A 27,130-nucleotide genomic window follows, 5' to 3' on the forward strand; every position below is an offset into this window, starting at 1 on the left:
AATCTATTTTATCTACAAATCTGATTTTGTGCCACTAATTGATTGCAGCCCGACAACAAAGATATGGCACGTGGAGGGGTATCCCCTACACCTGTTTCAAGCGTTGCCAAGAGGCTGAATCTTTTACCAACACCATACACGTGTTACTAAAATGGGATGTAGGTGCACTCTAAGACTTAGACAGGATTCTTGAAAGCAATATGTTATGCTAACATTTATTTATTTATTTGCTACTGAGAAGCATGAAACACTGTGCCTTCATAATATTGTCCCATGCTCCTTTTCCAGACCTGCAGTGAGATAAATCAAAATTAATCCTTTGAAAAAATTTGAACACAGAACTATTTTTGTGGTCAGCTCTAAAAAGCTGCCTAATTATAAAACCCAACACACACACACATGCATACATACACACACATACATATATATGCACACATTATATTGCAATGTTTAGATTCTTAAGAGAAAAGTTTGAATTTGGTGTATGGTTAACGTAATATGCACGTCTCTATGTTCACACATGTCAAGTGATGAGAAATGTAACTATTTCAAGCACAATGGGAACTTTTGTTATGAACTGTGACATACTGTACTATTCATAATAAATATTTTATACATTACTTTACCGTCTGTTCTCTTTGGGGAATTCATGGCAGCATATATAGGATCCATTCATCGTAAGTCTTTGCCTGTGATAGGGGCACTTTACTGAGAGTGTAACTCAGCAGGTATATTCTCTTGCTGATCTTCTTATGTCAGATAAACCTCACACTTTGTGCCCATTTAAGAGGATTCCTCACTGACCCCACGCTCACATTAATCCTATTAGTGCCACAGATGTAATAATCCCAAGAACAGACATCAACTAATGAAGACACCCGAGGCTCACCCCAAACAACAGACTACAGATTACGCAATTATTTTCTTACAAGACAGTTATTATACTGTACCTTGATTGGAAAATTACAGATCTGTACCGGTAAGACTGATTGAGAACCAGAACATACAAACCAGTCAATTGTTGTGACCCAATGATAAACAAGAAGAGGACCAAAGCAACATGAGTTTCATGTTAATGATGAAGTCGGCGATGACACTTCTGATTTAAAATCCACTCATACTTAAACTAATTTCCTTGGAAACCATACCCTGAAGCCGTTTGCTTTCATTGCTGTGCACAGTGAATAGTCAAGAGGATCAGATTGTTTCTGCCTCGTCACACTTTTAAGCTCAAAAGACATATAAGCACAGATAAGCTTTTAAAGCTGCTTCCTGTTACTTCCTGCAACATGAAGTTTGTCTTTAGAAACTGGTGACAAACTATCTTCTCCTACTGGATTACAAAGTGAACTATTCATAGTAATCTAGAATGCAAACGCAAACCCTTCTGAGATTGGTAATTTATCATCTGAAGGATCGTATGGTACACAGAGATCAAGCAAAGATAAAGGCAAATATCGCATTTTATGACTTATACTGACAAGTTTACTGCAAGCTTAGAAATGATGTGATGAAGTTAAATAAAAATAAAAAGATGAATTATGAAAATGCGATTAGAAAGCAATGCATGACAGTAAGAAAATGTGGCATAATCTAAATGAGAAGATGGGCAGTAAATCTAAATCTACTTCATTAATTCTTGAAACAGAAGGACATATTTAACAATGTGTCTTGAAGGAGGAATTTCAGTCGGCATTGGAATGGGTAACAAATTTGGAACAAAAAAAAGGTTTGTTAAACAAACCTGAATTAAATGTATATGTTGAAGGTATGGCAGTTGAACAGGTACAAAGGACCAAGCTTCTTGGCGTTACAGTGGATAGTAAATTATCCTTGTCTCAACACATTGATGGGGGGGTGAAAAAAATGGGTAGAGGTCTTTCAGTTATAAGGAGTTGTTGTAATGTAATGAGAAACGTCATTAAAACGATTTCCCTATTCCACTTGGACTACTGTTTTGGAGTTTGGTCAGGTGCTGCCACATCAACTATAAAGAAATTGCAAATTGCTCATGCAAATTGCTCAGAATAAGGCTGCATGCTGTTTACTAAAGTGCCCACTCATATTAAGTGGTGATGCAATGCATGGCTGCCTATCCTGGTTAAGTGTAAGGAATAGATTACCTGTCTGATTACTCAACTTTACTAGGAATATTTTAGTAACTAAACAGCCGAGGGTGTTGTATCAGCATCTTGGTATTAGTTCTCATAACCATGGCTATAGCACTAGGCATGCTATGGAGGGTAGATTCACATTATCTAAGGTAAAAACAAACAAAGGGAAAAACACTGTAGTATATAGAGCAATGATTAATTGGAATGTAATGCCTGGTGAAGCCATTCAAGAACATAGAAAATCTCACTTCAAAGTAATACTCTTCTCTCCTAGCTGAGCAATATTCTGCACTGGCTAAAATATTCTGTATTGGCTTATTGAATGCTGTTATCATTGAGGGTGTTATGTGTGCATTTGCTTGGTCATATTATCAATATCTCTCTACATTCTGTGAATAATTTAAAGTAGGTCCTGTGTTGTAATGTGTTGGGTTGAATGTTGTTATGTCTTGTTATTATTTTGGATTTTTTTCTTTCAGTGATGTAGTGAAGAATGTTGTTTTCGGTGTTTGTTGTTAATGTTATAATGATGCTTGGTAATGTAGAGCTGCATAAGCTTTGGGTGGACTCCAGGAAGAATAGCTGTGCCTATGGCCCAAGCTAATGGAGATCCCAATAAATCAAATAAAATCACCAAGAGTTGTTTGTAATGTACTCTTGGTGTGAGACTAAACTGCAGCTCATTAGTCAAACTTTAGTCAAAAGATAAAGCTTTTTCTCCCATTACATCAGGTCAACTCATTCATGTTGGGCAGCCTCAACCGGATGATCCTAAATAAAGCTGCAAATAACAACAATTGTCATTATCCATTTATCAGCCTATTATGTTCTTGATTCATCGATTGTTTGGGATATAAAATTTCAGAATACAGTAAGTCCACTTTTTTTTAGACTCCAAGGTGAGGTTATCAGATGTCTTGTTTTGGTCCAACATACAGTCCAAAGATATTCAGTTTACAATGATACAAAGTAGAGAAAAGCAGAATATCGTTACATGTGAGAAGCTTGAACCCGAAAAAGATTCAGCATTTTTGCTTAAAAGAAAAATCAACGTGAAACAATGAATCGATTTTCAAAATTGGTAATGATAAATTTCCTTTTGATTGACTAATTGGTAACAGGCTACCCGCTGCAGCGGTAACCCTTTACTAAAGAGGGTTGTCGAGGGAAAGCCTTGCCTTTATTGAGCATGACTAAATTCATTATGCTTTACAATAGTTTGACAAACATCTTCAACATCTCTTAAAAGGAAAAGTCTGGTGATATTCTTATTTAACTTTTTGTCAATAAAACTGACAAAAAGACCAAAAACAACTAATTCAATTAAATCCGTCTCACTAATTATTGTCTGATACAGCTTATTCCTCTGTGTCATAGAGTGCCATGATTGTCTAAAATCTTTTTTTATCAATGGGTCACACTGTTACACTGGCTGACATGTTGTTCTCACATAAAACTGTCCTAAATAAGTGCACCACGTATCAATCTGCAGCTGAAAATACATTATTGACTATTGGTTTAGTTTGCAAAAAACTAAGACGGAGGGCAGCATGCCTGAGGCAGGGTAGGGAAGTCGGAAATTATTCCAAAACAGGCATGTTGTTTTTGGTCTTTTCACAGGATTTGAAGACAAATGTTGAATTACAACAGTGTTATCCTTTAAAAAATAATTTAAAAAAGTTCTAAAAGAGTTTTATAAGTCTATGTTGGAGGTGCTTCTCAGTCATTGGGGTTGCAGGTTAACCCCTTCAACATAATCCAAACACTCCTGACTGACTGCTTGAACAGAGAAACTATGAATGATGCCTTGCATCAGGTACAGTAAGGTTATCCATTATAACATGGATGAATATTTATAATCAAAAGACGTGAAATACAAGGTTTTAATCCAAATGTAGACGGAGGTATTGTACAGGACATTTTGGAAATACAAGGCATTGTATAACAACACATTAGCACAAAACAAACAGCTTGTTTGTCTTGCTCAAACAATAGCTTTCCCCTGCATTCCGATGGATAAATGTCACCTATCATTGTTACTTTGCAGAATAAAAAGTTAGTGTGTAGTTCCGCTAAAGCTTTTAAGCCCTACATCTACTAATATTAAGTGTCATTCTACGTCGCCAATGACATTGATCCGGTTCCTGCTGCTTTAGTCAGTCTGCTGGGCCTTTGGTCTACCTCTGAAAACACAAATGTGTTTATGGTGAGCTAAAGGAGGATGTAAATATAAAATTAGCATTCTTCCGGCTTATAGCACCATTGAGCAATAACATAGAGTCATAAAAAGAAGACAGATTCAGGGTTCATATTTTCTTTTACGTTTTCTTAGAATAACAGTGATTCCGTGAAGCTTATTGAGTAGAAACTCTGCAGAGACTCCTATTACACACGGCCCTGAATATCATTCTATTACAGTTTGTGTGCAACTACATTTTCCACAAAGTAGGAAACTCTCTCCTTAGAGAGAATCAGCACTGAGCCTTTAAGTCTCAGCTTACAGACAGATTTTGTCCAGTCTTGCAGGTTGTGAAAAGTGGCTGCTCAGCTGCACTTCAGCCAGGTTTGGACGGATTCTGTGGCTGTGAGCCAGGTTCGCCACAGAGACTCTGGCTGGTAAAGACAAGGCATTGGACTTAGCAGGTTGTGCTGGTTGTCTGGTAGCAGGGATTCTCGTTCCGATACAAAGTCAAGGTGACTCATGGTGGGTGAGAAGTCCACTCAAGTCCAATCTGAGCAAAGCAGTAGAGAAAAGCCAGCATAGGCGGGGCCATGGTGGACCAGCCTGAAATGAAAAGAAAAGCTGTACACATCTGTTTTACAGTATCTGTAGATCTGTAGACGCACTGATGCTTTTTGAGGTAAATACTATAAAGACTATTGCATTTGTTTACAAGAGCCTGAGATACAGAGGGTAGTAGATACAGTAGTTTATAATTCTCTATACTGTGTTACGGTCACTCTCTTTTTCTATTTATAGCAGCTCCTTAGAGGGTCGAGCAGGCAGGTAAGGACAGCTGTCTACATCTCCTCCCTAACTGGCTTGTCTCCAAATTATCTCAGTAACCTGCACCTGCACCCACAATGCGTTTCAATGGTCTATTCTTTTCCATTCATGTCAAAATCTAATTCACACACACGGGCTGCTTTACCCACAGCTGTACTGTCCGTTTCCTGTCTGTGGAAAAGAAAGATTACATGGGATAAAGCTAGAAAAGACATATTTTTGCAGACAAATTGTCTATTTTCTGGAGAGAAGTTTTGTGTTTAAGTTTAAACAACATTAAATGTTAGAATGTCATCAGCTAATTAGTAATGTTGGTTTAATCACATTAGAAATTTGCCTTGCACAACTCGAAATATTATGTATTTCTGACATCCAAATTAATCACACAAAGCCTTTCAGCTGGTGCCCTGCATGCACCATGAGCAAGCCTTGATGTTCCAAAATGTCACAGCGTTTTGTCTTTGCAGGTATGTAAATTTCATTAACGCCCTCAGTGTGAAATATATTCTCCAACCAGTAACTCAACCTTTGTTGATACTGACCTGAAATTAACAGAGTAAAAAGCAGAACTTACAGGAAGCATCCACCACTAGTCAAATGAGAATAACTTCTGGCCACAATTGAGAAATGTCCCATCTACTTGCCAGTTTGGAACATAATGAATTAATTTGTTGCTACTACTAATTACTAAATCCTGACAAAGAAAGAGGAATAAAACATAGTAATTGCCTACCTCCTCCAGTTGCATGTTACTATGGGTCTAATCAATCAGTGCTATAATTACACCACAGTTTCTTCAGCCACTTGATTAACAGAATGCCTCGTGTTTAAATGAGGTGAAAAGACCACTTGCAGAAAGGAAACTTAAAACACTTTTAATTATTAAACTGATTAGAGATCAGAAGTAGAAAGTGAAAACTTTTTCTTCTCTTTTTAAGCCAACTTATTGGCATCACTCTATACGGATGGGTGGATGGGTGGATGGGTGGATGGGTGGATGGGTGGATGGGTGGATGGGTCGGTCTGTCTGTCAGTGGTCCAGACTGAAATTTCTCAATATTGGATGGATTGCCATGAAATTGGGCACAGACATGTTCCACTCTGTTTATCTTGCTCCATCATCAGGCCAAAATTGTAATTTGAACTAAGTTTACTGTATTTTTACTGATATTATACATAAACAGACATAAAAGCACCATTCAAAAGTCTACTGGAGTAAAACATAAAACATTTTCAAGCTAACTATATGATTTAATGTAATAACTCATACTTTTGACTTAATACTAAGCAGTGTGTCTACCGTTGTGTTACAATTTTAACAACTCTCTATGTCACTCAGCACTGTGACTTTAGAGTAATCTTACATAGGGGCTATTGGGTGGCATCTGAATATAATATACACACATCCTCAGTCAACCTATACGACTTAGACAGAGTGTAACAGAAGTCATACAGGGCATTTACTCTGGTGCCTGCACCAGTAAAAATCCCAGCTGATTTAAAAGCATTGATCTCATGTTAATGAAGCAAACCACATCCACATCACACACCCCCCCCCCCCCCCCCCCCCCCCCCCCCCCCCCCCATCACACACCCCATCCCCCCAGTGGTTTCTTGTGCAGACACATTAACAACACAAGGAAAAGATTTAGGCATTATATTTTAATTTAAAGTACTCAGTGTAAGCAATAACATTATTAAGTGGTTTGTTCAATTATATATTTAAACATTTTAAGTACGCATCAGGCAGTGCCATGTTATATTTTTATTCTTTATAATTTTAATGGTCTAAACGACGTGGCATAAAGGCAGACTGACATTCTCTATTTAGTTTCTAGGTCTTACTCTGAATAATTCACAACAGAAATGGTATTTTAAAACACCCTTCTCTTATTTTTTGGTTTCTCTTAACTTATTTACATCAAGCCTACTAAGAAGAAGCATAATGTTACACACAATTTGCTGTGAGCTTGCCGGGCTTCCAACAAATTGTTACTGCCCCAACAAAGCTTAACTGGTGACTAGAATATGACTTTTGTCAGGCTGCTTAGGCACAACTTTAAAGTGTCTATATGTGTCTTTACGTTTTTGTTGATTCTAGCGGCCTGCTTTGGACAAAAGTTTTTACCACAACTGATGTTGTAAACGTCTTTTATTTACAGCTGTAGTACCCACTGTAATACTGCAATAGTGTTACCGGGAGGTCATTTAGAGTTGCAATGAACGATTTGCTCAGACAAAAATTTATGTATTTGCAATAAAAAAATATGTTACAAATGCATCCTTGCATTTCAAGTGTTCTATACGGTAACTTAGCCACCTTTGGATGTATCGTGTGCTAAACCGGGTATCACTGTCACTGTGTCATGAGCCACAGCATTAAGAGTTTGTTGTAGCAACCAACTTACTAATAACTCAGATTAATATAGCGCATTTCATGTAACCCAAGGACACTTTAAATAAGTACAGGGGGCCTATACATAGTCTGAACAACCACATTGCACATTGTAATGAATGAAATAGACATATCTGAGGGCCAAATCAGGGTCGCGGCATAAAAAACAAATATAGAAAAGTAGCGTTCTTTTCACGGTTAGTCTCATTTGCTGTTACAGGTCATTTTTGATTATCAGATGAAAAATTAGTTTCAGAAAAAAAAAATTACATATAGCTACTTTAAGAGGCCCAAAGACTGCTAATTGTGTAAAAATGCAAACCGTTTGCTAGCACATAATGCTAACTTTACAGGCTACTGTCATGGTTGTGTTTACATCTTGTTTCACTGCCCCCAAGTGGCCAAAAAAAAGAGATAATGCTGCTTTAAAAATGAGCGAAATTTAAAAAAATTAAATTTATATTATGATATTATATGGGGAAGTATCAGCAATGAGTTAAGCTCTCGGAACTGACTCTGTGCCCAACCCAGCAGCGAGTGCAGCTCAGACTGCTTATCATGAGTAGACTCAGGAGGGCTTGCCATCTTGCTTTAGGTACCAATTCAGCCACATTATGACACAAAGAGCAAAACAGGGACTGGCACAACCAGGATGTCTTTCTATTGGGGAGACTTTGCCCATACAAATGCATAAAATACCCCAGTATCCACTGACAACAGTACGAAATATACAGACCTACTATATTACATGTGCGAGTGTTGTGGAAGGCAATTTACCTTGAATGAAGACACGCTTCCAGAAGATTCTGCCAACATGTACCCCCCCAAGGAAAACCAGATTAGAGAGGATGAGCATGGCAGTGGAGAAGGCAGAGAGAAGGGCAACACAGCGCCTTTCCATCGCCGCAGATAAATTCTGCTTCTGGGAAATCAAGGAATAAATAAGTAAACTGCAGGAGAACTACCAAAGGCTTTCACCTTAAATCTGAGAAACAAAGAGCAGCAAAGCACCTGGTCCTAATAAACAGTGTGAACATAAACTAGGAAGATTACAGAGTCTGTCATCAGACGTTGTTACTATTTTGAGAACATGGACCTTCTCCCACGACTAGAGGCATAAGTGGCAACGTTTCTGTTACTCTAATGTACTGGAAACAGACTTTTACTCACATAAATGATGACAGTTAACTGTACTGTGCCAATTAGATGTGACAGGTTCCAACCAGTTTGTCACTAGTCTGTACTTACTGTAGCAGCTCCAGGCATTATCTCTTATTAAATCAGATTACATGACCCCTTTGTTTCTATCTACAGCAAAGATTTCATTATGTTCCTGCATCTTAAGTGAAAATCCAATTGATTGAATAACCAGAGAATTATGTCTATGTACAATTTTAATCTCTTTCACATCCTTTCTCTGCACTATCAGAGGTAAACTTGGATTTGAATTTCAAACTTACAACATTAGAGTGAATAAAAGATGAAGCAAAGAAAGACTTCAGTCCATTTTCCACCAGAACTCCAGCCCAATTCATCAGGGCCCAGTACTGCAAGTAGTCATGGCCACCGTGCCAGAGGCATACAAATCCGAATGCAAGGCCAGTGGATACTATTTTGTGTAGAGGACCATGGTGTGAACCTCCCAACGGCACATAGATGTATCTGGAACATAAGTGCACAACATGAAAAAATCTGAAACACAATCAGAATGATTAAAATGTTACAGCTCGCTAAATGGGATCATAACCTGACTAACACAAAGAAAACAGTACATAAATAAGTGATATAGAAACAGACAGACCTTTTGTAAGGACATGGACACAGATGTACCGCTGCCAGTGAATAATGCACATGTGAAACAACGGGGTGTGAAAAATGGCACCACAATGCAGCAATGAATTACAAAGAACACCTGTCACACAAAATGATCATGTGATGTACAATAATTTTTAATCAAATAAACACTGCTCTGATGCCCAGTGCAAAAAATAGAGGCACTAGAGGGAATAACAATACTACTAAGTTGTTAATAATGCTGCATTTGGGTTAATGTAATGCAAACCAAAACCTTGACACACATTTAACCCACTTTCTTTGTCAAATAGACTGTTACTCATCACTTCCGCTTGCTCTTGTTTTGGTTGGGTAAGGTCTGATTTCAACATTTTGGTTGAAACAAACAGCAAATATCTAGCACATAACGCATGCATTTAATTCTACTGTGGTTCAAATGAGATTACACAGCATCTGGTATAAAAATAGCAGCTGTGTATTCATAGTCCACATGATGTGAATAATATCCCACCAATCAGTAAAGACTGTGGTGCATGCTGTGAAGACAACCGGCCTCAGATATTGTGAGAGCCTCGTCTGTCCCAGAGGTACCGAGAGTCTCAACATCACTCCAACACACTTGGAAACAAACATCACGTTCTGTCTAGTGTTGCTGAGCTGGGAACTAATTATCTCAGCCACCCTGTGGATAATCAATGTTCCTGAAAGATGAGCCAGCATTTTCTGAGCCTTAAATAGAGTGGCCAGCTTGGCCATATTGGAGGACGAAAGTAGGTGCAAAAACAGATGGAGAGGAACCAGTGTTAAAATGAGAGCTGACTAAATACATAAACATACAGAGCACCTTTCTGTCATTTAAATTATTTATGTGTTGGTCAGTTTGACTGCTTGACAAGCCCATTTTGCAGAAAAAAAAGCCAGGAACAAACACAGAAATTTTGACAAAGTTTTCCTTTCGGGACATAATTTGAAATTGGGAAATATTTAAATTTAGAAAAAAAGGTAATAAATTGCTATATATCACAGAATATTACAATTTGTTTAAAATCGCCATAATATTGTATTGTGACATTAGTATCGTGATGATATCATATTGTGAGGCCTCGGGTGACTCCCACCCCTCGTAGACGGATTGTTGTTTTTCTTTCAACCGGAATCCTATTTTACCATGTTTTTGCATCTAAGTGAGTGATAGAAACAACAATTTTTTACCTTGGTCCAGCATCTGCAAGCAAGATTACTGCAGTCAGCCGCAGCAAAACAAGCTACAATGGAAGTTAATAGGGCAATTGTTCAGCTTGTATTTAATGTCACAAAAGTGCTCATTTTGCCACTGACAGTCTCAGATTAATATTCTCAAGTGTCTGATAACATGTGTTTATTTCAACCAAAATTAAAGTTTTGATGGTTGATGCCAAAAATTACTGTTTATTTACATGGAGTCTGGTGGGTTTAGCAAACACAATTTCGCAGATCTTAATCTTTAACACAAAGGTCAACCTCCTTAGAAATCCTTTCCATAATGTTGTCAGAGCCTTTGAATATTAATCTGAGACTGTTAGGCAAAACCAGCACTTTTGTGAAGGTAAACAAAAGCTGGACAATTTCCCTACTAACTTACATAGTGTTTAATCGCTGCCGACTGCAGCGATCTGGCTTAATATTGGACTAATTTCCAAGATTGTTGTTCCCATCAGTCACTTAGACACAAAAACATAGGAAGATAGGGTCCAGGTTGAGGTTGAATATGATCATTTTAAGACTTACATTAATACCTGAGTAATCAAGGTTTTATGTAACACCTCACTACTGCAAGCAGCTGGAGCAGACAACGTGCATATAATAAAAGGTTTAGAGACTGACAGTAGCAATATGACTGACTATTGTTGGTTTCTGTGCTCTTTTAGAGCTCTTATACTTTACCTTTACCTTAATCCATGCCCTCAATTATTTATTTACTACTATTTTTCTTCAGGGTTTGGGATCAAATGTTTCTCCTTAGCGGCAATAACTCAATCAAACAAACTAGTAAGAGCTCTTTTGTTGGCTGATTACAGTGTGAAATAGAGAACCTGAGACACAATGGCATACAGACAGGGTAAGCATAATGGAATGGTGAAAAATGAGCCACTTAGCTGCTCATCATTTAACACCTACACACTCATCTAGCGCTTTTCAGACCATTTTCAACAGATTTTCAGAACTGCATTAAAACCTCTTTAAAAGCACTTTGACAAGAAGGAATGACAGGGCTTTGTGTCATGGGTATCACTTGCATCTGCAGTAGGATAATTGCAAGTGATGCTATTAAAAAGGAGAAAACAATGTCCATTGGACACAGATTAAAATGGAAATTTGCATTTGCAATTTAAATTCTGGTATATTTAGTAAATTATGTGGAGCCCCTTTAGCAGTCTGATTTTATTCTGTACTCATCTTTAACATCTGAAAAGCAGGTGTACAGAAAAATTAATTAGCAAACAATGACCGAGACAAGGGAACATTTTCACAGAATGTCAGTGTGTTTACTGACAACCATGCAACTCTAGCGTTGCCTTATCGTAGCAACCCGCATCTACCAAGCAGAACATAACCTCCCACTAGGCTGCATTCAGCCAAGTGTGCATCATTAAAAAGGAAACAAAACTGATTATGTGCATTGTCCAAAGTACAAGTGAGCAAACACATAACGCTACCATTACATATGCACATATTAAACAAGGAGGCATTTCTCCAGGGTTTGGGAACAGTAACACAACAGAGGAACAATTCACCAACAACATTCATCCTCATAATCATGAGAAAGCCTACATGCAAATGCAGAATCCTTGTCCATTATGATAAAACATGCGGGCAGGCAGCTGGAGAATGGCACCTTTTTAAGGTCATTCAACAACTTCAATGCCCTGTAGGAAATGAGCTATTTACAGTAAGTGTGCAATACATAACAGATACAGTATGATTAAGCACACTTTTTTAACATATTAGGCAATACAACCATAGATAGATGATAAGCTACTGTATGTACATGTAAATAGCTATATAGCTAGATAGATAGGGATAGATATTATAGAGCTAGTATTTGATTTAGATGACATTTCACATGTTTAGTAATCATTAACATCTGAATTAGTCTTTCCACCGCTCACGAAGTGGCTCTTACCTGATGAGCCATCGATACAGGCCCTTGTCGAAGTGCCTGAGAATGAACACAAAAAAGAGAAATGAATATTGAGTCACAAATTTACATAATAATATAACACTGAGTAAGAAACACCTGAGCACTGGGCTTCATATAAACATATGCAGTAAACATGATGGATGTGTGCTCACTCTTTATAATTAGGAAGATTAGAAAAAGGGTTGTTGGATAGGTTGTTTTTTTGTGCTGCCTGTAAACTGAAGCTGTTTTGTGATGTCAGTGGACAGTTTTATGCATTCCATCAATGTTGTCAACATTGGCCAGCTCAGCACACACACAGGCTGGATTGGAGTCCATTGGTGTCAGCACATTGGTCGATCTGGTCTACAGCCAGTGTATTTTTACTGCAAAACCAAACCTACAGCTATCTTATTTTATGAGCTCTGAATTAAGTGAGCATTTTCTCATTGTGTGAGTGATTTTGCAACAAGAGACTTAGACTTTGACAGACTTTGTCATTCAACAACACATTCACATATACAGTTGAGCGAGATTTCGTTGCAAGGATGCAAAAAAGGAAAAGAAACAGAAGACAAGTAAAAAGAGAAACAGTATAAATTTAAGCATGTGCAATATAAAGAATGTGCAGTATAAAAATTAAAAATGTATTATTATATTATAAGACGATTATGACAAGTGCAAATATCAATAGCAGCAGGATGTATTGCAGTGAAATGAATAATATGAATTTAAAGATACATTAGAAAGGGGAAAAAAACTCTACTCTCCATGTACATTTTACAGTAAAACCATGAGGGAACGCAGATTGATTTTTGTATATTATAAGGTTTGCGTGTTTGCATGTTTGTTGTATCTAAAGGGCTGAACACTTAAATTTAAATGTGGTTGCCAGGCTGAAAACTGGTCATCAGCGCTTGGTTTCAAAACCCAAAAATGTGGTTAAATTACAGCATATTTAGCATTGTATCAGCCATACGTATATTTCTTATTTTCCTAAATGGGAAGCACAAATGGCATTGTGCCACAAAATGTTCCCCATTGTATATTCCTGAATGTCCTGAAATATTTTTTTCCAAGCAATAGAAATGTTGTTGCCTTTAGCTTTTTTAGATTTTAAGTCTTGCTGATTAAGGTGCTTTATCACTATGTAACAAGCACTGCAATGTGTGTGTGTTAATTTAACTTGAGCAATTGTGACCCCTTCAGCATAAACCAGGCATAGTCTATTCCCTTGCTTGGTTGCAAAAGTGTTAAATGAGCTTAATAAATGTAGAGACCATCATCATGCCATGTGTGGTAGGTAGGACAGAAAGTGTGCATGTGTACGTGCTTGCATGTGTTTTTTCCCCCGGAGCATGTATGATTCTGGTTCAATAACCTTTCTGACCTGCTCGGAAAGAGCTGTGGGCTTTGTCTTTGTTGGAACTACAAAGACAAACGTATAAATCTCCTTTCCTGCAACTCTCCATGCTTCTCCTATTCTCCTGCCTCATGTTAATTTGCAGAACCCCTTATATATCCTTCTACCCTCAGCCTAATTGTATCTATTTTTGCACTGCCCCTTACCCTGTTTGTTGTCTTCTTGGACAGTTTATTTAATTAAGTGATATTTGATTTTCGCATCAGGACTCGGAAATTTGGTTTCTGTTCATGTAAAAGACATTTTGTAAGTGAGAGACTTTGTTTGATTGCTTCAAGTTTATTTAGATTATTATGTGGTTTGATGACAGACAGATTTATTTGATAATTAGGGTTTTAAAAATCTTGTGTACTTTTGTAACAAGCTATGTGGATTATCTTAACAACTTTTCCGTATGAATAACTTTAAAGTGATAGGTTTAGGATTATGATTTTTTTCTATCAACTCTTACTTTAAATATTTGGGATAAACCTACACTTCACCATCACTGACTTAACATGAGAAATAACATAACCTTGTCTTTAATGCTGTTATGCTGTCACACACTGACAAACTGGCATTTGTAAGATCCATTTCTTTTCAAAACTGACACACACTTCTAAAAGGCAATCTATTTGGTGATTTTAACATGTTGGGTTTTGTTTTGTTTTATGATTTACTTTTTGGACTACTAACTTAAAAGACAAGATGCAGCCTGTAAATGTAGGCATGCTCCCAGAGAACAAATTATTTTACCTCAAACCTAAAAGAACAAAATGTTCTTGGTGCAGAGGTGACCCATTGTTCTGATTGCCAGTAATGACAGTTTGTTCTGATTGCCAGTAATGACAAAAGATGAGACAATTCACTGTGCCCTATCTGAACCTAATTGCCAAAGCACAGTGAGCACTTAAGGTGTTCAGTACTTCACCTTTGATTTACCCTTTCCTTAAAGAACAACAGGTATTTTAACTTTTCCAGACCCTGAAGTTTTAATGAATGCTGCTGGACTGATAAGATCCTGTATTTATGTCAGTGTTTTTAACTGTAATTGGTTACACTGTATGATCTTACCTCCACATCCCTGTGAAACTGTACATGATGCTGACACAACGAGGAAGCTTTGGGGGGACTAGTTTATCTAAAGTAGCCAGCATGGATGAAAAGCCAAACAGCACCAGATACTTCACATAAAAGAACTGGACGAGGGCCAGGGCCAGACCGCCTGTGAAGGGGGAAAAGAAAGTGTGTTATTTTAATGATTAAGCCAAGTTCTTTACTTTCCAAAGACAATGTTCCTGTGTTATAAGTCGATTGAACGTATTATTATTATTATTATTATTATTATTTATAGAGGCCAAAATTCACCTCAAAAGGGCCTCTAAAATCTGTACAGCATTCAACTTGTTATCTTATATCTTATTATTATTACCTCTGTTCAAAAAAAGGAAACTCCCCAAAAAGGAGGAGCAACAGAGGAGGATTCAACATTATTTGCTGCTGACATTAAAGAGCTGCTGAGAAAAGCTAACCAGAACTGCAAAAAAGATGCTAGTAAATGATAATGATACAGTTTCTATATCTGCTTATGGCAACAAGGGGGCAAGTAGGACAACGGTAAGTAAATGACTGAATCCAAAACTTAAATAAATAAATAAATACTTGACAGACGGAATTTCTGTCACAATATTAAAATATAAACAAAATCACACCACAGATCATAATGACTGCATTATGAATTGAGGACAATGAGTAAGAAAGTAACCAACTAAATAGAACCAACTAAATCCTGTGGGGGTAACATGTTTTTAAATTCTGCATCTTGAAAACATGTTCAAATTGTGTCAGAAAAAATAAACATTAAAGTTGCAAGTCAATGTTCTACTGTACATAACCAAAAATAGCCAAAAATACTTCCAATATAAAGACCTACCCAAGGCCCAGGGAGGAAGGAATTCTAAGTAGGTCTCATTAGACTGGATGGAGTGCATGTACATTACATGGATCATGTATTCTGCAATGCACCACCACAGTATGATCCGTCCTGATCTGAGCACCGAGTACCTAAAAACAGATTCGTCCCTGTCACACTTCTCAGCAGGTCTCTGCATCTGCAAGTGTAGAAAGTGAGCTTGTTGTTAAGAGTTGCTGGTTAAAAAAAAAAATGAACAGGATTGTAATAAAAGAGCAAACACATACTATATGAATATGTACAAACCTACTCCAAAGAGGGGTATGAAAACAAGCAGGCATAACAGGTGCAGAAGTGATGTAGAAGTGACAGTCAGATATCTACTCCACAAATCTAAAACATTCAAGTCACCACTTATGTGATGTCTACTATGTAAAAATGTGACCTGAGATCATCTGCAGCAGCAATTAGCCTCCTCCAGAGAAAACAAAGGACGAGATCTTAGACGAAATCACAGTTTAATTCAGGAGTAGCCTTTGTTGGCTCTCTTACCTGCTCAACGTAGTCCTTGTACGTGACGATGGGTCCATTGTAGAAAAAAGGATGATAGAAGGTGTATGAAAACAACCAACCGAGCTGCACAACTCCACCATGGTCTGGAGGGCACCAGCAATGCTCCAGGCTAAAGCTGATGAAGCGTAGACCACAGACAGCAACACTGAACAGTAGCAGATAGTACTCCTCCTCAGTCTTATACCAGCCTCTCTGTGTAATAAATAGGGAAGGCCGATTATTTTCAAACCATTTCAGAGGAATCCTTATATTAATAGTGACAGTCTGACACTAAATTTAGATATGTTTTGTTTAAATATGAGACTTATATAAGAATATTAGCAGGTCACATCATATTTGGACAGATGGTTATGAAAATCTTTCAACACATACTAATAAAAATGTGCTTAACACAACTTTTAATGAGGTCTGCTTAACAGCATTGGGGATTTCACTGCTTTCGTGTGTGAACACAGGAATTGTATGCAGTTGTGTTTGAGCACAGCACAGGAGTAAAAGAGGCATATTTTTACAAGCATGCACAGGTCTGTCAGGTCTAATTCACTTAATAAATTTAAATTTCCAACCATTGTGACTGGAGCATAGTTTCCTGGCTGTAAACATTCTTGCTGTGTCAGCAGGTTTATAAAAGGAGGATGCTAAGAAAACCCAAACGTAGTGAAACACAAAGAGCCAATATCCATAAAAACCAATCAGTGTAGACAGGAATGGAATGGTGTTCCTAAAGTCAATAAAAACTGAATTGAAATATTTGTTATCATCAATGCTGTATTAGTAAAGAAAAGTTAAGTAAAATGCAACTTTGTTTATATTCTTTAATTTCCACTGTAATAAATGTTTGACTTCAAGAATATGGACACTGTCTCTTAGTATGTCTTCCATTGCCTCACACTCAAATGTTGGTTGTAGGAAGTGATTTTCCTAGCCTCTAATAGGAAAAACTGGAAATAACATGCTTAGTATGTATGCTTCCAATAAATTCACTCAACTTTTATGTTGTGGCATGGACACAATGTAATGCAGCTGAGTCGCCACATTGTTGTCCACCCCTTGGTGTCCTGCGCCCTCTTGTGTTCTTTGCAAATATGACATTGAGTGATAATCGAATTTAATAAAATCTGATCAAACAGTTATTCTTAACATAAAAATTATGGTTAATTAGTACAACGTTAGTATAGACAGACACACATCAAATGGAGATGCTAGCCCTTGGTCACCTTAAATCTTTATAGCTTAGTGACTCACAAACAACATATTTAACAGATTCATATTTACATAGCAAAAAGCATTTTAAATTTGTCTTTCACTATAATTTGAAACATATGTTGTTATCCTTAATAGAAATAAAGGACAGTCCTCCAAAATGAGGAACAAATATTATTTGGTGATACAACCCACCTGGATCTCTTGTAGTGGTTGGATGTGAAGTGTGGAAAGCAGCAGGAGGTTGCAGGCCCATGACAGAGCAGGCTTTTGCAGTTGGGCCACTGAAAAGGACAGGCCCAGATGTACCAGCAGCACACTCACACCTTTAATCCCCAACACACTGCTGGCTGCTAAGAGGCCATATGTTGTGAGTGCTGGCACCCTGAACTATTGGAGAAACATACAAAAACAATGTTGGATTAACACATCTCCCACCTTGCAATACTCCACTTAAACAATACTGTACCAGCTGCTTCGTACCTTGGGGTAAAAGATGCTGGTCAATCTCGATATCAAGCCATGACCAATCAGAGTCCACAGCAAAGACTTCTTAGCCCATTCTGTCCAGAAAGTCCACTCAAAGTCTGATAGGTCCTGACAAAAACATTTAACCTCACTATCGTCCTTTGAATTACACCTGAAGCCTATTAAATAGAGGCTTTGAACAGTCAAAATATGTTAAGGTCTTTCATATGTATGTATCAAACATATTGATAAAGTATTTCAAAAACTTATATAACTGAAGCAAAAAAAACATTTCAAAGCATTCTGTGACATAAAATATTATTAGACATTAGGACTATATGTTTAAAACAAACCGGTGTTTTCAGTGACATGCACGATAATGTTTAGATTGGTCTTTTAGACAGTAATTTCAACACTGAATTTACCCTTTTAAAACCTGTAACAAGGCCTTTTCCCAACAGGAATTCTCTTTCTAATCCTGCTTCATGCTCTGAGGGAAAACAAAAACAGGAAATTATATCTTCAATTTGCTTTATCTTTCCTGCTCAACTCATTAAACCAATGTACAGATATTCTATATCTACCTTACCTTTAGAGAACCTGTGCAGTTGGTAGAACGAGTACAAATGAGAGCCAAAGGACAGCACCCAATATACAAGGATCTCTGTCCATGGCAGGGGTGCCAACTGGGCCTTTGATTTACATGTCATCAGGAAAAGTTGCTGTCCTAGTGCACCTAAAACAGAGTGAGTCAGTTGGCCCTAACACTAAATTTTGGATTAAAAACATAAAATGTCATCTGGATGTGAAACAGTGATCCTGGGACATTAAGACAAGAACACATGCAGAGATTCTTTGTGAATCAAATGAAACAGTGGTGTAACAATTAGAGATTATCTTAATACATCCATAGGCTCAGGAAATGTTTAAATATCTTACATTTTTGTCCAATTATGTTCTTGTCTTTAGCTCCATCATAAAGTCTTGAAACATATCTGACCACATCAAACAACAAATTGAGGTACGCCACTGCTGACAGAAGTAACAAAACAAATTTAAAATGAGACCTATGTATTTGGAATTATTTTCATCGTATTGACTGAAGTATCATCAATGACGTGGTTTCAGAATAATCGTAAAAATGAGTCCCCTAGTGGGGACAATTACGCGAATAACCCCTCAAGCTGGAATGACTCCGAAGTCGGCGACATTTTTGCTATATCACTTGGACGAAAGTAAATGTTACTGATAAGATAACATTTTATTAACTCACGTATTGCAAATTCAGTCATTTCTAATATGGTACTGGAATATTGAGGTTGCTGTACACGTAGAGTGAAAAGTTACTTTTCACCATTAACTGATAAGTCAGGTAAAGCAATGTAGTTATTTTACTAGTGTAGAGGTCTCATACATCCATGGTGGAACGTTAGCCATAACGTTGGATATTTTAGTTGTTCTGGTGCTGTAATAACTCTGACAAAATCAAATACTATAACGCTAAAGCTTCAAAGTGGAAATAAACTGGAAACATAGCTACGTAGCGTATATGGTTTCGAGATCTGAGCAATGCAATGCAACACAACACATCCTCTTTGTAGACCAGTAAGACCAAGTCACTTTGTTTCTCCACATAACGACTTAGCGTTAGTTTAAAGACGAGAAAAAGGACCATTGTGGGAACGCGTGAAAGCAGCAGATAGCTAGCTACATCGCGAAGTATGCCAAACCGTTGACAAATAGCAAACCCTGCCGCTGCTAGGTAACGCTGCTGCAGATAGAGACGAAATTAGAAGGATATTTTTGTTCGCTAGCTAGCTAGCTAGTTCAGTGACCAAACCAGCTGCTACCGTTCCTCAGCATCGTCTTGGCATTTGAGATTATTACAAGACCAGTAAAACCAAGTCACCGTGTTTGTTCAAGTTTTGGTGCTGATTCAATCTTTCGTTTTATTCCCACATTGTAAGGCTACTGACAACTTCCGAATGCAAGTTAGCTAACGTTACATAAGTTAGCCTCTTGAACAAGTTGCAGTGTTACCTAATAGTATTTGGCCTGTGTCAATTGCGATGCTGTAAATTGTAGACTGTACAGTCTGATAGAGCCTCTGCGCCTGAACCAAAGGAACATGGTTTTCTTCTTCTTCTTAAGGTTTTAACGGCATCTTACGTCCTTAATGTTGCACTACTGCCATCTTCTGGAGTTAACCTTAGCTAGGTTAGCGTTAGCTAGCTAACTCAGACAGTACCCAGTACGTCGAACTGTCCTCATTCGTCCTCTGTTCTTGTAAGGTAAGCTAGCCGGTGGTGAAAGAAGTATTCAAATCTTTTATTAAAGTACATTACAATAACATTTCCCTCTGAAATGAAGGGGAGTAGGAGTAGAAAGTGGCATAAAAAGAAAATACTCAAGTAAAGTGCAAGTACCTCAAATGTTTTCTTAAATAAGGTACTTGAGTAAATGTAATTAGTTACATTCCACCACTGAAACTAGTCAGGCATCTCTTTAGTACGTTAACCTAAATCGTCTCATTTCTTCCAACATGTCCTTTCTCTCTGATACATCTTTCCTGCAACTCACCATCTGTTATAAAGATCAACTGACAAGGATGTTCTAGTTTTTTTGTACACAATCATCAACAAACTGTTTTGTGTGATCATCATCACAGATATATGTGTTTAGTCCTCAGCCTGCTTATTGTTACATGCTCTGTCCGTTTTGCTCCCCTACATCTTAACCTAACATGCCTAAAATGACTCTTTTGGGATTAATTGTATATGTCTCCCTTTTATTGTGTTATCCCACTTCTGGAAGAGGAACATAACACCCTGGCATTTTATTGTGTTAAGGAACATAACACCATGGCACAACATTCATTGACTACTTCTTCTTGGTTTCATTCATTTGACAGGCAAACAATTTTTAGAGCATAACTGCCCCCGCATGACAGAAAGACCTACTAATAGGTTGTAGGCTTTAGCCAGAGTTGGAAAGTCAAATACTGTAATTAATTACTTTCATTTTACTACCTTATACTTCTACCTCATTACAGTATTAGGTGCATTTGAAAGCTATAGCTACTTTGAAGAATTTCAAACAAAACCTTTAAAATATGATGCATTTAATGACTGATCTCTCATTGATTGCTTTAATCTCTCTGTCTCTGTTTTGACTTTAACTTTGAAGCTATTCTGATTGATTGATCAGAATAGATCTGTATTGTTATTGATTTTGTGTTGTATGAATCTATTTGACCATTTGAAATTGAATTGGTAAGAATTTCCACACAAAATGATTTCCCTTGACATTTGAATCATTCTAGGTTTTAATGTGGAGAAACTGCGTTGTTATAGTTAGTAGGTTAATTGATCAGCAACTAACTATATGCATGCACTATGAACAAGACAGGTGTGTTGGGTTTTCACAGCTCAACAAAATAACAGAAATGGCAATGGGAAATAACAAATATGGTAAGAAAATCAAAACAGTGTGCACAACAGTAACATGCATAAATGTATCCATCACACTTCGATTAATTCTTTCTTCATTGACAAAATCTGCAACTCTTCACCAAGAATAAAAACTTTTCTGACATATTGAGTGTTTAGACTCCACTTAAGAATTCATCAATAAACATTTGGTGTTTCATTCTGCCGACAACATCTATAGCTTGATTCTTTGCCTTACAACCAGATACAGAGCAAAAGGAGAACATGATCGCATTTCATGTACGCTTTCAAATAACCACACTGAGATTCAAATTCATCAATATAAGTTAAATGTAAGCTCATAAGTGAGTGTGTGTGTGTGTATGTGTGCATGATAACATATATGCATGCATTCATGCTTGCATGTGTGCATGTGCACAATAAGTGTAATAACAATATGAATATTTTTTTCACAGCTCGTCAGTCTCTCCATCAAAGGCCACACTATCAATCTCCATATTAATAGTGCCGGGCTCGCTGCTGCCCACCCAGCCAATAGGAGTGCGGTTGAAGGAGGGCCGGCAGGCGATGTCGTGTTGGTACACAACTGTGGGTTCAGGCTCCTCTTTGTCTTTAGTTTCGGGCAACTGGAATTTCATGAACTGGTTGGCCTTCTCAAAGCCGCCGAAGGGCATGGCAGACCTGGCAGAGAAAGGTGAGTGGATTATCAAAGTCCCTTTTTGTCACAAAGCACTTACAATGTCCTACAGTAGCCTTGAGGGAAGTACCTGTTGAAGCATTTGTACTTGCGCAAATCCTTTTTTTCAGTGGGACCAGGCATTCCAGCTCTCATAGTGGCAAGCAGAGTTTCATCACCCTTCATGGCCTTTTCCCATGGTGACACGTATGTCTTCAAATGAAGATGCTTAGATACATAATCCCCCCCACCTCCTGTGAAGAAAACAAGTCTAGAGCATAAGACACTCTCGATTTAAAGTTTAAAGTTGTAAAATATATTTAAAGTTATAAAATATATTTAACAGTCTGTGGACTGATCATTTATGTATCTGACAAATTTGGGAAATATTATTTTTTTGCTTTGTATTGAGAGATAGATGAGATGATCAATACCACTTGCATGTTTGTATGGTAATTATGTAGCTAGAGCCAGCACCTGGTTAGCTTAACTTAGAACAAAGACTGGAGACATAGGGAAATAGCAAGCCAGACTCTGTCCCTATATTTCAAAATCTGTGTGTAGAGACTGAGTGTAGTTAGCTTTAGAGGTGCTGGACCATTAAACTAAATCATCTAAAAAATGGCCAAAAAAATGATACTAACCTTTTAGTGGAGACCACCCACTAGCTCTTTCTCCTTTTTCATCTTTCCCATGGTCACCCCCACCCAGTCCTTCTGCCCCTTCTGCTCCTCCTGCCCCTCCTGCTCCTGGACCTTTGCTTCCAGGTTTCGGAGGAGGCACAGGGGCCCCTCCGGGAAGGATCCCTCCAAAATGCAGCTGTTTGCTAACAAAATGCCCACCAACATTTATGATATCACCTCCCATCTGAGCCCCCAGAGAGGGAACAAACTTCTGGAGGTTGTCCTGAAAGAAATATGATCAATATAATCAACCATATGCCACACAGCATATGATTGACCATGTTAAGCTTCTTATTCAAGTTACTCCTGACAAGCATTACGGAGAACAATGAGTCCTAATTGTGTATTAGAGGACTTAATCTTCTTCCAGACAATTAAAAACGCTTGAATCTAGCTGGTTCAATTGATCAGTAAAGACCTAAGGCGAAGGGTTAAAACATCATGGCTCCAGGTGACTGTTCTTAGTTCTTAGTGCTGTGTTTCTTTCAAATGGTTATAACATGAATAGAAATTAGTGTTTTAGAACAGATTAAGGATTATACAGTGACAAAAATACATAACTTTATTCAAAAAAGTTCTTATGTTGAATTTCTGGTTGGTTTATCAACATTGTATCATTACATTTAAAAACAATCATAAATTTTCCTTTGAAATTCCCAAAAAGTGAGTTTTGTTTTGTGTGTTGTTTACTATGCTCTTACCATAGACTCACTGCTGAAGACATCGGGGTTGTTCTCGTAGATGAACCTATCCACTCTCTTCTGCCTCATCCTAAACATCTTGGAGCCTTTGTTGTTCTGCAGGGAAAGCTCCTCCAGCATAATGTCTTTGGGAGTCCTGATCTTTGTTCCCAGGTCAAATTCAGATGCCTCTGGCTCTGAGTCATACTCTAGGTAAGGGACACTCGAACATGTGTACGGTATGCTGATTGTGCAAAATACATGAATTCTTTCAAATAAACAAAGTCAACCCAGAGTAACATATAATAGGTATGTTAAATGCATTTTGCTTTTTTGTGTTATTTTCATACTTAAGCTAAAACCCCACATATTTTGTAGATAAGTTCCCCACCTACAGTATCTTTAACCTATCATCTATTTATGTATTCTGTTTTTATATGAAAGAGATGCACTGCACATGTTCATGCCAGTCTTACCATCCTGGTTGATATGCGATAGGTCAGTTATGATCTTGGAGAGCTTTTTCCGCTTGTTTAACGGGGCAGGTTTTCCCAGAGGCATGACTGGAGTTTCAGGAAAGAGAATAGTGTTAGCAGTGACAATATCATGGTTACAAATGTACGTTAGTAATAAAAGTGAACCTCTTTCTCACAACAGACAAAAACAAAGTAATGAAAAACTTCTTCAGAAAACTTTTAGTTGGTGAACTATAAATTTAATATGAATTACATTGTTTCTATTTCAGGATGATTATTACATAATAAAACTAGCAAACAATGTTTCCAATGCAGCATCTTGAGGACGTTTTGCTTGATGTCATGAATTATATTGTATTATTAATAGTTATATTTCATGTAACCTTTTTCCTATTCGAAAAAACTTTGTGACAGTGATTTTACTTAAAATGTACATAGCTGCATTAAAAGGAGGGTTTTTCCTACAATTTTAGGATTTCACACACTTGAAAGAAACCTGACTGCTTTGTAATTATCTCCAATTTATCAAGATCATTTTTTACCGTCAACACCTACAGTAAAGCCTGTTCTGTAGGTGTTGTATAGCCATCAACAATCCCTCAAAGTGAATCCACAGGACCTGAATGTATCTGACAGACATAGAACATGGGCCCTCCTCATTTTTCAAGTTCAAGGGGGATGTCAGATTCCCCCCATTCCAAAACGTAACAGATGCCTGCCCCAAGGGAAACATATAGCTTAATGTGTACTTAAGTTTTGTTTGGGGAAACAAGATCTGCACACAGACTAACTGTGGTTCAGGAAGGTATTGGTCAACAATGCATCCTGCTGCTATTTTGCCGTAAAATTGAAGGCTGAAGGATCATAAAATAGTACCTGATCATATTCCCCAATCTGCAGCGTGCAGAGGAACACGTAGGCGGGGAAAGTGGGAGTAATACTTTCCTCCGTCTCATCAGTCAAGATATCCCTCACCATTGAAGCATATTAACATTAACAACCACATTTCTTACAACCTATAATGGTATTCTAGTCTTTGATATATATCTGGTTCTTACATTATCTTATGTGTAGTATTTTACATTGTTTCTTTGTCTTGCTAAATGCTTATCAGCACCTTCAGCTCTCAACAGTTTCCTTAAGACCCAGTCAAGTGGCAAAACATCACATCACATCCACTGTCTGTAACTCAACCCACTGCAGCTATTTTTAAAAGCCATTTCCAACCAAGACATTTTAGCGACGTGTAATGGCGTCATTCGACTATCAAATGGGCTTGACACAACCCTTAAGGACACAATACACACCTCCAGAAATTGATTCTAAGTGTATGTTTGAACTGCTCTCAAAACACAAGTGAGATCTGGAGTAGTTGTGGATGTTAACGAGCAGTGTTTTGACACTTTTTTAGTTGCCTTAAATAATTACAAACTTAGAGACCTGTTGCGCAGATTTACCTCCCCCATGTCAGGGTTTGTAACACCATATAAAATATCTGCAACACCCACAGAGAGGGATGGTCAGCACATTTAGTCATTCCTTTGTTCATTTTAAAATGTATGGAGCTAATCTAAAAGCAGCAAAGTCACTCCCAGAGCCATTTTACTTTAATCGTTGATAGAATCAAAAGCATCCAACCAAAGTTATGATTTTGTTTACTGAGTTTATGAGGCCCTTTTCCATTTTTTACTTAGATCAGCTGCACACGCCACAAAAGTTATGCTTGGGAACATGTTGCACATTTTTATTCCCTCATCATATATTTATAGTTTAAATTTGAATCCAAGCTATTTTAGTAGAATGAAGCACACCAATGGGATGCATATCCACTCACCAGGTTTTTGTTGCAATCCTGGGTGGAGAGACAGACCTATAAATATCAAACAGAGAAAAAGAGACCCAGGGCTTAATGGTGGTGATCTGGATCACAAATGTACAAATCCCTCAGTGCCTCTGACCCTACGAATGGCAGGTCCCAGGTTCCCTGGAAGTGCAAAACCCACCCTACACTCAGATGGCAGATCTTCCAGAGGGCTAGGGGTGTGGGTAGCAGCAGTGTTGGTGTCAAGACCAGAGGAGGAGGTTGAGGTAGGGTAGGAGTATGAATAGGGGTGGGGGGGGGGCAGCTGAAAGTGCTGATAGGGACATTAAGGGAACAGAATCATTCTCACAGATGGTTTAGACGCCTATAATTAGTAGCAAAGAACGAGGGGAACAGAACTCGGCTATAAGATAACCTCAAAGGACTCTGGGGTGTGTTTGGGGTAGACACAAGTGCAGGGTTAGCTCCTTCACTCCCTAAATTACTCTGACCTGACATTAGATTGTCACATTTTCAGTTTATCTAAAGCATTATGTTACTGGACATAATGGACATGTGAGAACAGAGCTGTCAGATAATCTAACAATGTTTACATCGCTAAAACAACTGGTGCAAACCCATGCAAATGTATTGGAGAACATCAGAAGGCCAAAAACATTAAAGCAGATGCATTCCTGTCCTGCAGTATCCTTTGTGATTGGTTTTTTTTTTTGTTGAGTAAATTGGACCAAAATACATGTTCTAGGATTTTAGAAATACTGAAATGTATTCATTCTCAGCACAAATGTTTCTTACATTTACATACTTACTTACATTTGTTTCAGTTTAGCCTTATTTCAAGCATGCTCTGTCTGATTATAACAGATCTGGACCCCTCAGTAATTTTAGGTTTATAATCCAAAATCTAGAGAGGGTTTTTTCTATTACCCACTGTATGATAACTTCACACTCACACATCACACAGTCAACTTTTCAAGTGAAATATTTTCAATCTTGCTTCTGAACACCTACATAAACTAAAAAAAAAGGCAATCCGGGCAAAATGTAATTTCCTCTATAAATAGTCTTACGTTTGGAAATTAACAGCCCTATATATAGGCACCCTTTCAGTGTGGAATTTGGCAGCAAAATGCCCTTCTGACTGCATGTTCAGTCAGAGATGACTCCAAGGCACCACTTGGTGACAAATGTTTAAATACAAATGTGAAAGATTAGAGATAGGACTTTTCACACATTAAGTCGGATTTTGAGGAAAATTTACTCTGATTCACATGATTTTAATGATTACGCATGCACGATAAAACAAAGCTATTGAT

At 37.7% G+C, this 27,130-nt stretch overlaps 2 protein-coding genes across 6 annotated transcripts; both read right to left on the minus strand.

Annotated features, from left to right (window-relative positions):
- Positions 1–906: 906 nt before the first annotated feature.
- Positions 907–20,322, minus strand: hhat (hedgehog acyltransferase). Of its 5 annotated transcripts, none has more exons than XM_032540772.1 (13): positions 20,069–20,321; positions 18,618–18,764; positions 18,454–18,518; positions 18,044–18,157; positions 17,756–17,950; positions 16,337–16,549; positions 15,806–15,983; positions 14,947–15,097; positions 12,474–12,509; positions 8,977–9,178; positions 8,294–8,438; positions 2,749–4,899; positions 907–1,408 (listed from the first exon to the last, which is right to left on the minus strand). In XM_032540772.1, the coding sequence occupies exons 2-12, from the start codon at positions 18,736–18,738 to the stop codon at positions 4,814–4,816; spliced, it is 1,506 nt and encodes a 501-aa protein (XP_032396663.1). In that variant the 5' UTR covers positions 18,739–18,764; positions 20,069–20,321; the 3' UTR covers positions 907–1,408; positions 2,749–4,813. The 5 variants fall into 5 exon arrangements, with proteins under 5 accessions (XP_032396663.1, XP_032396665.1, XP_032396664.1 ...); XM_032540774.1 differs by having other exon boundaries at positions 19,938–20,243; XM_032540773.1 differs by having other exon boundaries at positions 18,968–20,243.
- A 998-nt stretch (positions 20,323–21,320) lies between these two features.
- Positions 21,321–26,124, minus strand: myoz1a (myozenin 1a). The gene is made up of 7 exons (XM_032540777.1): positions 25,996–26,124; positions 25,827–25,862; positions 23,993–24,079; positions 23,538–23,725; positions 22,798–23,059; positions 22,245–22,407; positions 21,321–22,158 (listed from the first exon to the last, which is right to left on the minus strand). The coding sequence occupies exons 3-7, from the start codon at positions 24,075–24,077 to the stop codon at positions 21,927–21,929; spliced, it is 930 nt and encodes a 309-aa protein (XP_032396668.1). The 5' UTR covers positions 24,078–24,079; positions 25,827–25,862; positions 25,996–26,124; the 3' UTR covers positions 21,321–21,926.
- Between the last annotated feature and the right edge of the window lie 1,006 nt (positions 26,125–27,130).

The sequence above is a fragment of the Etheostoma spectabile genome, chromosome 17 (genome assembly GCF_008692095.1).
Source record: "Etheostoma spectabile isolate EspeVRDwgs_2016 chromosome 17, UIUC_Espe_1.0, whole genome shotgun sequence".
Taxonomy (NCBI): domain Eukaryota; kingdom Metazoa; phylum Chordata; class Actinopteri; order Perciformes; family Percidae; genus Etheostoma; species Etheostoma spectabile.

Bases quoted from the DNA above. Each gene is read 5' to 3' on its own strand.
- myoz1a (XM_032540777.1), bottom strand. From the start codon at position 24,077: ATGCCTCTGGGAAAACCTGCCCCGTTAAACAAGCGGAAAAAGCTCTCC. The intron at 22,408-22,797 runs GTTAGTATCATT...TTTTCTTCACAG, and splicing joins TGGGTGGTCTCCACTAAAAG to GAGGTGGGGGGGATTATGTA. The intron at 22,159-22,244 runs GTACTTCCCTCA...TTTCTCTGCCAG, and splicing joins AAGTACAAATGCTTCAACAG to GTCTGCCATGCCCTTCGGCG.
- hhat (XM_032540772.1), bottom strand. From the start codon at position 18,738: ATGACATGTAAATCAAAGGCCCAGTTGGCACCCCTGCCATGGACAGAG. The intron at 12,510-14,946 runs GTAAGATCATAC...GTTCATTCTCAG, and splicing joins AGTTTCACAGGGATGTGGAG to GCACTTCGACAAGGGCCTGT. The intron at 8,439-8,976 runs GTAAGTTTGAAA...TTGATTTCCCAG, and splicing joins CTTTTATTCACTCTAATGTT to AAGCAGAATTTATCTGCGGC.